We start from the raw sequence: 12,914 nt of genomic DNA, 5'->3' as shown, positions 1-12,914 counted from the left end.
ATGACTGTCAGAAGAGCTTCGATACTTTGAAGCAAGCTCTTATTTCAGCGCCAGTTTTGGCCACACCGTCAGGACCTGGCGAGGTTGTTCTGTATACCGTTGCTTCGAAGCTCGGTCTTGGCGCATTATTGATGCAGCATGGGAGAGTGATAGCATATGCTTCTCGACAGCTGAAAATCCACGAGAAGAACTACCCCACCCATGATCTGGAGTTAGCGGCCGTAGTTTTTGCTTTGAAGATTTGGAGGCACTATCTGTATGGAGAGAAATGCCAGATCTTTACCGACCACAAGAGCCTCAAGTATTTCTTTACGCAGAAGGAGCTGAACATGCGTCAGAGGCGTTGGTTGGAGCTTGTGAAAGACTACGATTGTGACATTAGCTACCACCCGGGTAAAGCTAATGTAGTTGCGGATGCTTTGAGCAGAAAATTCGCAGTGATGGCTCATTTAACGATGCAGAAACCTCTTCAGATTGAGATGCAGAGGTTCGATCTTGAGACTTATCCTCGAGGTAGAGTTCCTCGTCTATCTAACTTGACCATTCAGTCTTCTCTTTTGGACCGTATTCGTAGTGGTCAGGCCGCAGATGAGCAGTTGGCACAGTGGAAAAAGAGAGATGAATCCAAGGGCAGTGCTTTGTATTCAGTCAGCGATGGTATTGTGAGATACCGAGATAGGATATGGGTTCCTAGCAGTGATTCTATCCGAGCAGACATCTTATCAGAGGCCCATACGTCCCCGTACTCCATTCACCCTGGGAGTACGAAGATGTACAAGGATCTGCAACTATTGTATTGGTGGCCAGGGATGAAGAAGGACATCAGGCGTTTTGTATCCGAGTGCCTGACTTGCCAGTTGGTGAAGGCCGAGCATCAGAGACCAGCAGGTTTGCTCAAGCCTCTTCCTATTCCCGAGTGGAAGTGGGAGAACATTACCATGGACTTTGTGACCGGATTGCCGAGGTCAGCCAGAGGGTCGAATGCCATTTGAGTGATTGTAGATCGTCTTACCAAATCAGTGCACTTCTTTCCTATTAAGACGACTTTCACCATGGTTCAGTACGCAGAGTTGTATAACCGGGAGATAGTTCGACTTCATGGTATTCCAGTTTCTATCGTATCCGACAGAGATCCCAGATTCACTTCCTCATTTTGGAAGAGTTTGCATTCGACTTTGGGTACGAAGTTGTTGTTCAGTACAGCTTTCCATCCGCAGAAAGATGGGCAGTCGGAGCGAGTTATTCAGATTTTGGAGGATATTCTTCGTGATTGCGTCATTGATTTCTCTGGGAGTTGGGAGTCGAACTTACCATTGGTAGAGTTCACCTATAACAACAGTTTCCAGTTGTCTATAGGTATGGCTCCGTATGAAGCACTGTATGGCCGCAAGTGTAGATCTCCTGTTCATTGGGATGAAGTAGGAGAGAGAGCAGAGTTGGGTCTAGAGATTGTTCAGCAGGCAGCAAATGTAGTAGTCAAGATCCGTGATAGGATGAGGACTGCTCAGAGCCGACAGAAGAGTTATGCCGATCAGCGGAGGAGAGACTTACAGTTTGCAGTGGGCGATCATGTCTTCGTGAAAGTGGCACCTATGAAGGGTGTCATGAGATTTGGGAAGAAAGGGAAGCTCAGTCCGAGATTCATTGGACCGTTTGAGATCCTTGACAGAGTAGGGACGCTAGAATATCGTGTGGCTCTTCCTCCGAATCTGGCCGGAGTACACAATGTCTTTCACGTCTCCATGCTGAGAAAGTACATGGCGAACCCTTCGCATATGCTGAATTTTGAGCCGTTGCAGCTTACTCCGAACTTATCTTATGAGGAGAGACCCATGCAGATCCTAGACAGACAAGAGAAGAAGCTTCGGAACAAGCTGGTTAAGCGAGTCAAAGTCAAATGGCTCAACCATTCAGAGGAGGAAGCTACGTGGGAGTCTGAGCCGGAGATGAGAGAGCGTTACCCCGAGTTATTCGGTGAGTTCTAATTTCGAGGAAGAAATTTCTTTTAAGGGGGGAAGGATTGTAGAGCCCGTAAATCAGTCTACGTATAAGCCATGCATAATTCTATATTTTTTTTAATTGACTTCATTGCATAATTATTTTAAATGCATTTCTTGAAGTTAATTATTTTATTATTTCAGTTCAGTAGTTTGATTTTTAGCATTTCAGTTATTTCAGTGAGGCCGAACCGGAGTTGGAGTTTAGAGATAAATGTAAGATTTCAGAAAATATTTCCAGCATTTAATTTAACTAGAAAATAAGTTAATTTAAGTTAAAAAGGAGGTTTGAGGATTTATTTTAATTAATTGAGGTTAGTAGAAAATAAATCCCTTTAAGTTCCGATAATTAAAGGATTAATTCGATAAATTAATTAAAGGATTAGTGAGACTTCTAAGGGTTATTAATGTGCTAGATAATCAACATTTCCCTCTCATTTTTAAAAGAAAATTTTCGGCCACCCCTTAGAGTAGTAAACAATTCATTGCCTTATCTCCTTTTTACCCTTTCTTTGAATTTATTTAGTAGGATAATCTTATGATTTTGGGAGCACCATTTTATTAATTAATTAGCATGTTGCTAGTCTAGATTAGCTTGGGGAAAATCGGCCACTACATCACTAGCAGGCACCAACAAATCTTTTGTTATCAAACTAGAATTCAAAATTTAAATTGAGAAGACTTGGCCACCCCTTTCTATCCCTTTTATTGTGGATCTCCCCTCACTATCTAGAACAACCCTCTCCCCTCTCCATCACCGAAAACAGCAGCCCTTTTCAGATCTAGAAACCGTGAGGAATAGCTAGAAATAATAGGGAGAAAATCGAGAACTAGAAGGATCAAGAGAAGCCACTCCGTCTCCGTGCCGCGTCGCCGTCTATTCATTTCGTTGTTCATTAAAACGAAACCAGGCATGTCTATACTCTTTCTAAACCTCAATCAAGCCATAGTAGTAAATTTTATTACATCAAACTCACGAAATTTCTGCATGAAAACCGAAATATTGACAGCAAAATTCAAGATATTTCTCTGCACAGATTTTTCATTCCTTGTGCTCTTCACGGTTTGCTTGTTAGTGTGTGTTCAGGTGATTGTCTCGACTCCAGGCTCCCAAGGCGACGTCTATGCATGTACTAGGATGCATTAGGACCTCACTTGTTCATTGGTTTAACCCCATGACAGCCGAAACCAAGAAAAAAAAAAACAGCAACCCCATTTGTGTCTCTTATGAGTTCGAAAATTCAGAGTTTCTGTCCAAGGGTAAGGATCCAATCTTGGCTACCCTAAGGGCATATAGTCATGGTTAGATCCATTCCCTAGCAAGTCTAAGACGTGAATAAGTCGCCCTTTTGGTGGCTTGGTCCGTCGTGCATCGGTTTTTAAATGACAGCAAGAACAGCCCCCTCTCGGCCCCTTTGATTTCTTTGTGACAGCACTAGTGTAGTTCGTTTTTGGTGGCATGGTGTGGATCTGGTTTGGCCTATGGCCCTTAGCCACGGTCCATACCACACCCCAAGATGTCTAGGTTGTGCCATGGTCAATCAATGGCCACTGGAACGATGCGAGACGACCAACGACGCAAGAACAGCCCTCCCCTTCTCGGCCCCCTTCATTTGACAGCACATGTACTTCGAGTTGGTGGGTTGGGTGTGGATCTTGGTTGGCCTAGGGCCCTTAGCCATGGTTTACACCTTGCCCCTAGATGTCTAGGTCGTGCCATGGTCAATCAAATGGCCACTGGAACGACGAGAGACAGCAATCAAAGCAGCACGCTTCCCACGCGCAGAATTGTGCTCGGCTGGGACGATTGGTTTGTTTCATGGTTGGTTCGAATTGTGGCTGGTCTTGTGCCCTTAGCCATGGTTCAAATCCTTCCTTGGGATGTTGGTAAGGGTCCCTGGTCGGTGGTGCGAGCCCCAATGGCCGGCGGACTCGAAAACGACGCAAGAAAAGCGCATGCACAGCTGCTGGAATTTGACAGCAAGTTGCTGCATCGGTTCGGAGGTCCGTTCGAGTTTGTGGTTGGCTTTTAGCCTATGGACTTGGACTGGACAGTGCCCCATTGAGTAGGAAGGTCAGGTTTTGACCGTTCGTGATTCGGATCATTTTTGAGGTCGTACGAGAATTTACGGTGCGATGTGCCAAATTGACTCTCGAAAGATCGTTTCATGTTTTGACCCCCATTTAACCTAGATTTCGACCCTCATAATTTTAGGAGCATAAATTCATAATTTTAAGTGTATTTTAATCATGATGTCACGTCGGTTCAGTGTTGGTTCGGAGTCATGATTAAAATACGGAGTCGTTAAGCGTAATTGTCAAAATTTTCAAACTTTAGTGCATCATTCATCCAAGAAAAATCTATTGCATATTGTTATGGCATATTTAGGTCGCAGCGAGCCTGGGGACGATCCATTCCAGTTGGTAAAAATTACAGGATTTTTCATTATGCCAGTTAAATTATATTACGTGCATAAAAACAGAAAATGATATTTTTGAGATTTATGCGATATGGCTTGTGGTTCATTCACTATGTGGGAGTGATATTTTATACGATCGTCAGTGACCGCTCAGTTCAGTTTGGTACCATCCGGTCGCCAGTGACCGGTCAGATCAGTTTCAGTTTCAGCCTCCCCGGTAGCCAGTTACCGACCAGTTTCAGCTTAGTGCAGTGGCCACAGCCGTAAAACATAATCTCAACAGAAAATTTTACCAGTTATTTCAGTACAGGCTCCAAGGAGCAAACATTTTTACTGTGATTATCAGTTCAGTTATGCACGTATTATAATTGCTCAGTACAGATTATTTTCAGCATGCCTCATGACATGATATTTTACCCCATGCATATTTTACTTCAGATTTTACTTGTTACCTGCGTATATGCATGCTGAGTCTTTAGGCTCACTAGACTTGATTGTTGTAAGTACTGATGAGGCTAGGGCCGAGGGCGGGGACCAGTGAACCAGCTTGGGTCGGCAGTAGTGGCACCCGAGGACCTCAGTGCAGCAGTTGTTATTTTATTCCGCAAACAATGTTTATCAGTCATCGGAAAATTTTCAAATTGTTATTGTTGGCAAAACTTTATTTTTCTTCCGCTGCTATTATTTTAAACATTGAACTTGATTCATCAGTCGATTTTATGAATGAGGCCATTTAAGTTCTTTTAAAAAGAAAAATTTTAATTTTCCGCAAATTTTCAAGCAAGGAGTTTTAGAGGGCATTACATCCTCTCTGTCTTATCAGACCGGCTTCGATTCCTTGGCTCTGTTCAAAGCATCGGTAAAATTATTCGGTCTCCCATTGTTCACCAAAGTAAATATTTCAGGATTCAGGACATTAATAAACTAATCAGCAACATCTTCGTCATTCTCGGCCACATGTGGAGCAAATCGTAGTAGTGTAGAGAACTTGGCCACATATTCTTCGATATTCAACTGGCCCTGTATCAAATTGGCAAACTCGGCTCCCTTGTCCTTCCTATATGACACTGGAAAGAACCTCTGATAAAACTCAGTTCTAAACACATTCCAGGTAATAACTATACCTCGATGCTCCAGTGCCCGCTTGGTTGTAATCCACCAGTTCTTTGCCACATCATGCAACTGGTGCCCTATCAGTTTCACTATCCGCTCATCAATGTAATCTAACGACTCGAACAGCATCTCAATATCGTCTAACCAACTCTCGCAATCAACTGAAGTCTCAGTACCCTTCAGAGTCGGTGGATGGAATGAATCGCCGCTCGTCCATGCACGTAGCATCGAGAATGCGAGTAGCTAAGTCGCTCGTCCCTAGCTGTCATCTGGGAATGTGGCTAATCCTAACCCACTCGTCCCTCCTGATGACTCAATGTATCTCAACAGAATCAACATAAATAATCGTCAAACTGAGTCAAGGCTCAATATGTTATGCCAACACAATTAATGCATGAATGCAACAGAATAAACATTCAAGGCACATAATAGCAAACAACATTTACCGAATATTCTTACACGCCATTATAAGCAGTCATAATGATATAGGTTTGAGCGTACCTCAACTTCAACTTAATATACCACGGTAAATCTTAAGGAATATTGGATGAACTCGCCCAACAATTAAACCTACAATATAAATTCACTATATACTTCAATATACTGCATTCTAACCGACTAAAACAAATTATATCGGAGCGGTTAAAAATAAAATTCCGGACAGCCTATAAAATTTGATCAAATTCTGGAATTTCAAGCTTAATACCTCAAGAAACGAAGCTTAAAGACACAACGGTGATCTTGCAAAAATGGCTCGCCAGAAAAGTCGCTGGAAACACTATTCATGATCTGAAAAACGAGATGGAAATTAGGGGAAAAGCTTAATACTTCACTTTTACAACTAGTACACCAAGAACAACCAAAATTCGAAGTCAAAAGATTACCTAAAAACCGAATCGAAACTCACGCACAGTTGCTGGAAATCAAGCCGATCAAACTCGATAACTTCCGATTCATGGCAGGAAATACTCTAATATAACTGAAGGAAGAAGATTAACCTACTGCACAAAATCTGGCCGCCGGGACGATGCACGCTTGCTGCAGAAAGAAGAGAACGACGGGACGCAAGGTAGGGGAAAAGCTTATGGATTTAACGATCTGATTTCTTGTATCAAATGGGTTGGGTTATTTAAATTAAATCTAGAAATGGTTGGGCCTAGTTAGAGTTATTGGGCCTCACATTCTCCCTCACTAATAAAAAATTTCGTCTTCGAAATCTAACAAATACAACACTGATATCCAAAACATTACGATTAATAATACATAGGAAATTCAGAATACATCGCGTAATTCATTACATTCTCAAACAAATGAGACCATTCTTGTCGCATCTTCGCCTCTAATTCCCACGTAGATTCTTCTCAAAAGTAAAAGCAAAACTAAAGACGAAATGCAATAAAGAAACCAAAAATTTGGGTTGCCTCTCAATAAGGGCTTGGTTTAACGTTGTCAGCCCGACTATACCAATTTTGTTCATGGTGGTTCGCTCAACCCAATGATGTCGATATTCCTTACTTCGGTCCCATAGTAAGGCTTAATTCGCTGTCCATTCACTTTGAAAGTTCTTCCATCATTACACTTAAGCTCGATAGCCCCATGAGGGTACACTGTTTCCACAACAAATGGCCCTGACCAACGCGACTTCAACTTACCAAGAAACAACTTCAGATGAGAATTGAATAATAATACATGTTGCCCTGGTTTGAGCTCCTTTCGAACAATGATTTTGTCATCCCACTTCTTAGTCTGCTCTTTGTAGATTTTGGCATTCTCATATGCGTCATTTCGGAAATCTTCCATTTCATTTAGTTGCAATTTTCTGACATCACCAGATGCTTTCAAGTCAAAGTTCAACTTCTTAATTGCCCACAATGCTCGGTGCTCCAACTCTAGTGGCAAGTGACATGCTTTTCCAAATACGAGCCTATAGGGAGACATCCCAATAGGTGTTTTGAATGCGGTTCGATATGCCCATGGTGCATCATCCAACTTGAGTGTCCAATCCTTCCGGTTAATGTTGACTGTCTTTTCCAATATTTTTTTAATTTCCCGGTTGGATATTTCAGCTTGTCCATTCGATTGGGGCTGATACGCCAGTGCTACTTTATGCTTCACACTGTATTTAGCCAAAAGTGAGTTGAAAATGTTATTGCAAAAATGCGTACCTTCGTCACTTATAATGGCTCTCGGTGTTCCGAACCTCGTGAAGATGTTCTTATGCACGAATTTAGCTACAACACGAGCATCATAGTATTTGTGGCGATTGCTTCCACCCATTTTGAAACATAATCCACAGCTAATAAAATATAAGAATTACCAAAATAAGGAGGAAAAGGTCCCATGAAATCAATGCCCCAAACGTCAAAAATTTCTACTTCCAAAATATTCGTCAGTGGTAGTTCGTGACGTCTAGAAATGTTTCCTAACCTCTGGCATCTATCACATGATTTTACTAAGGTATAACTATCTTTAAACATACTAGGCCAATAGAAACCAGATTGCAATACCTTAGCTGCTGTTTGTGTTGCTCCAAAATATCCACTATAAGGTGACGAGTGGCATTGCTCGAGAATTTGTTGTGCTTCGACGCCATCCATGCATCTCCTTATAACTTGGTCAGTACATCTCTTGAATACGTATGGATCATCCCATAGGTAAAACTTTGCATCGTGAAAGAATTTCTTCTTTGGTGATAATTCAAATCTGGAGGGAGAGTATCACAGGACAAGAAGTTAGCTATATCAGCAAACCAAGGGAGTTTCGAATTTACCTCAAACAGTTGTTCATCTGGAAATGCTTCTTTTATGGTTCCTTCAGTATTTTTATCTTCAAGTTCGAGCCGTGACAAGTGGTCGGCTACTTGATTTTCACACCCCTTCCTATCCTTAACTTCAAAATCAAACTCTTGGAGAAATAAGATCCACCTTCAAGCGTGGTTTTGCATCCTTTTTTTGCAAATAGGTATCGAATAGCTGCATGGTCAGTGAAAACAATTACCTTTCTGCCAACCAAGTAAGGTCTAAATTTGTCAAATGAAAACACTACTGCAAGCATCTCCTTTTCAGTAGTTGTGTAATTTTGCTGTTCAGCATCCATGGTTCGACTTGCATAGTATATTGATCTAAAAAATTTATCACGCCTTTGGCCCAACACCACACCTACTGCATAATCACTAGCATCACACATCAACTCGAAGGGGTCATTCCAATCTGGTACTATCATGATTGGTGCTGTCACCAATGCCTTCTTGATCTTCTCAAATGCCTGCAGACAATCATCATCAAAAATAAAAGTAGATTCTTTTTCAGGCCAATTACACAAAGGTTTAATAATCAAAGGAAAATCTTTGATAAATCTACGATAAAACCCGGCGTTTCCTAAGAAACTCCTTATCCCTTTGATATTCTTTGGTGGTAGAAGCTTTTCAATTGCAACTACTTTGGCTCTGTCTACCTCTAATCCCTTTGAAGACACTTTATGTCCAAGAACAATACCCTCTTGGACCATAAAATGACACTTCTCCCAATTAAGAACCAAGTTTTTTTCTTGACATCTCTGCAAAACGAGGGAAAGGTTATGTAAACAGTGATCAAATGAAGAGCCAAATACCGAGAAATCATCCATGAAGACTTCCATGATGTCTTCCACCATGTCTGCAAATATGGCCATCATACATCTCTGAAAAGTAGCAGGTGCATTGCATATCCCAAAAGGCATCCTCCTAAAAGCAAACGTTCCATAGGGGCCCGTGAATGTTGTCTTCTCTTGATCCTCTGGTGCTATAGCAATCTGGTTATAACATGAATAACCATCTAAAAAACAGTATTGACAATAACCAGCAAGTATATCAAGCATTTGATCAATAAAAGGTAATGGAAAATGATCTTTACGTGTGGTATTGTTCAACTTCCTATAATCAATACATACTCGCCATCCAGTCACAGTACGAGTAGATATTAGTTCATCATTTTCATTCTTTACCACAGTCATTCCACGCTTTTTAGGCACTACTTTCACAGGAGACACCTAACTGCTGTCAGAAATAGCATATATAACTCCAGAATTTAATAATTTCAACACTTCATTTTTCACTACCTCTTTCATGGCTGGATTTAACCTTCTCTGATGATCCACATAAGGAGCGTCTGACTCTTCCATTAAAATCCTATGCATGAATATGGTGGGACTAATCCCCTCGATATCAAAAATCGACCACCCAAATGCAGTTTTAAATTTCCTCAACACTCTCAACAATTTCTCCTTTTCATCTAAAGTAAGAGAGAAAGAGATAATTACAGGATATGTCGACTTCTCACCCAAGAAAGCATAACAAAGATGGCTTGGAAATTCCTTCAAAACAGGGGATGAAGGTATTATCTCTGAACATTTTTCTTCTTCCAACTTCTCCTGTGCGGCAACCTTCACCTTTGGCAACTCTTCAAGAGCTAAAAGTTGCTCTCTCAATTCCCAATCATCATCAACTCTACTAACAGTACTAGAAAGGCATCTTTCTAATGGATCTTCTATTGTATTACCTATACCAATCTCAACAACACAAGAGTCAATTAATCAATGCTTTTACAAGTATTTACCTCGTCGTTACCTTTAATGGCCTTATAGATGTTGAATATCACAGTTTGCCCACCAACTCTCAAGGTGAGTTCTCCTTTGTGTACATCTATCAATGCTTTTCCAGTGGCTTAGAATGGTCTCCCAAAAATCAATGGCGAATCTTGATCTTCCTCCATATCAAGTATTACAAAATCAGCAGGGAAAATAAACTTGTCAACTTTTACCAAAACATCTTCAACAATTCCACGAGGATAGGTGAGTGACCTATCTGCAAGTTGCAAAGTTATAGTGGTTGGTTTTACCTCCCCAAGCTCCAAGTCCCTATAAATAGAAAATGGCATAAGATTAATACTCGCTCCAAGATCACATAAAGCTTTATCAACATGAGTACTACCAATAATACTAGGAATAGTAAAACTCCCTGGATCTTTTAGTTTTTGTGGTAACTTCTTTTAGAGAATGGAGCTGCACTCTTCGGTCAACTTCACTGTCTCTAATTCTTGTAACTTCCTCTTCTTTGGCATCACATCTTTTATGAACTTTGCATAGTTTGGAATTTGCTCTAAAGCATCAGCAAATGGAATGTTGATGTGAATCTTCTTGAAAATCTCCAAAAATTTTGCAAATTGATCAACAATAATATTCTTCCTAAATCTCCGTGGGTATGGAAGAGTCGGTTTCAGTATAGGAATCCGTTCAACTTCAGTTTCAATCCGAGACTCCTCCACCTTGTTCTCCTTTCCATTTTCACATTCATCTTCTTCAACTCTCTTCTCATTTTCCTCATTCTCATTGAATTTTTTAACCTCAAGTTCTCTTCCACTTCTCAACGTTACAGCTTTGCGTTGCTCCATTGGATTCACTTCAGTATTACTTGGGAATTGACCTCTATTTTGATCTCTCAGTGCATTAGCCAACTGTCCAATCTGTGTCTCTAATGATTTCATTGTGGCACCCATATTTCCCATGTGAGTTTCCATGCCATCAAGATGAGATTCAGTCCTAGCCATCCTTTTACTAGATTCAGCAACAAATGTCCCAACTAGATCCTCAAGTGAAGGTTTTCCTTCCCCCTTCGATGTATTGAACCCCGGTGGAGGATTCAACACATTCTTATTATTAGCATATGAAAAATTCTCATGATTTCTCAAACCAGGATGATAAGTGTTAGGGGGAGGGTTACCTCGATATCCTCCGTATCCACCAAAATTCTTATTGTTGATGTAATGAGCCTCATCAGGACTATGTGGTTCGTCAATAACAACCGATGCATTTTCAACCTCTGGTGTCCTAGCTTTATTCATGGCTGCAATTTGAGTTGATAAAGCTGAAATTTGTGTGGTCAGTGATGTAATAGGATCTACGGCATAAGTTCCAGCTGGTTTCTTTACTTCTGACCTCTCAGACGACCACTGGTAACTGTTAATGGTCATCTGTTCAAGCAAATCATATTCTTGATCAGGTGATTTGTCAAATATAGTGCCACCAGCTGCTGCATCCACAGTGCCTCTTGTTTTTCCATTCAAACCATTGTAAAATAATTCAATTTGTACCCAATATTCAAAACCCCATGGTTTGGACATCTCCTCAACAACTCCTTATACCGTTCCCATGCCTCATATAATTGCTCAAAGTCAGTCTGCCTAAAAGTACTTATCTCAATTTTCAACTGTGCAGACTTCACAGGTGGAAAATATTTTGCAAGGAACTTGGTTGCTAACTCCTGCCAAGTAGTGATACTCCCCAAAGGAAGCGATTGGAGCCATCCTCTTGCTTGGTCCCTAAGAGAAAAAGGAAACAAGCGCAATAGAATTATATCATCAGGAACATCATTTATCTTTACCGTGTCAGTGATTTCAAGGAATGTTCTGAGATGTAGATGAGGATCTGTAGTAGCGGCTCCCCGAAACTGGTTATGTTGAACCATGTTTATCAATGCGGGCTTGAGCTCAAATTTGTTTGCCTTAATAGTCCCTCGTGCTATGCCTGAATAATGAGCATTTAGTACCGGCCTAAAATGATCTCTGATGGGTATTGTAGGGGTGGATTTTCATTATCTCTGTTGTCCTTCATTGCTTGAATATCTTCTCTTCTCGCCTTTCTTAATCTTATTACGGTTCTTTCGATCTCAGGATAAAAAATAAGCAAGTCAAGATTTTGCGATCTTCGAATGCACTGTCAAACAAAGATAAGAAACAAATCAATTTTTTTTAATGTAATACAATAAAAACAGCTCTAAACTAAAATCAAGACTAATGGGTAACAATGCTAATATAAATTTAAAATAAACATTCCCTGACAACGGCGCCAAAAACTTGTTGCATGTTTTCTTGATGGCTCGCAAGCGCACGACGTCAAATTATAGTAAAATGTATTTTTGAGTACAAGTGTCGATCCCACGAGGACTATGTATATAATATATATTAGTACTTGTGATTAAAATAGTCTTGACTGTATTTAGAAAATTCAATTAAAAGATTTGGTTGCAAGAATAATTAGATTGAAAATGGATTTAAACGTAACAACAATTTATAACAATTAACAATGAAATAAAAGATCTAGAGGTCCGATTTCACGCAAATGTCTACCATGTGTAATTTCTTGTGGCTATGTTATAAAATCCTTCTTATTCATTAGCCAAGAATTCTATAATTATCTACTCCCACTCCCGAGTGTTAAGTAGATATTAGTTATCTAAAAATAGATTGCAACGTTCCCATCAACAGTCTACAATCAAATAACACGTCAAGTATTAGATTCTCTAGGAGCTTCGATAGCATTATAGGAACTCCCGAACTCTATAGATACCATT

General features: G+C 40.5%; 1 protein-coding gene across 1 annotated transcript; it reads right to left on the bottom strand.

Moving 5' to 3' along the window:
* Positions 1 to 7,003: 7,003 nt before the first annotated feature.
* LOC140805512 (uncharacterized) lies at positions 7,004 to 7,807 on the bottom strand. The gene is made up of 2 exons (XM_073161781.1): positions 7,696 to 7,807; positions 7,004 to 7,551 (listed from the first exon to the last, which is right to left on the bottom strand). The coding sequence occupies exons 1-2, from the start codon at positions 7,805 to 7,807 to the stop codon at positions 7,004 to 7,006; spliced, it is 660 nt and encodes a 219-aa protein (XP_073017882.1).
* Positions 7,808 to 12,914: the final 5,107 nt, after the last annotated feature.

The sequence above is a fragment of the Primulina eburnea genome, chromosome 11 (assembly GCF_022965805.1).
Source record: "Primulina eburnea isolate SZY01 chromosome 11, ASM2296580v1, whole genome shotgun sequence".
Classification (NCBI taxonomy): domain Eukaryota; kingdom Viridiplantae; phylum Streptophyta; class Magnoliopsida; order Lamiales; family Gesneriaceae; genus Primulina; species Primulina eburnea.
The sequence above is the reverse complement of the archived record's forward strand: the minus strand, read 5'-3'. Positions and strand labels throughout refer to the sequence as shown.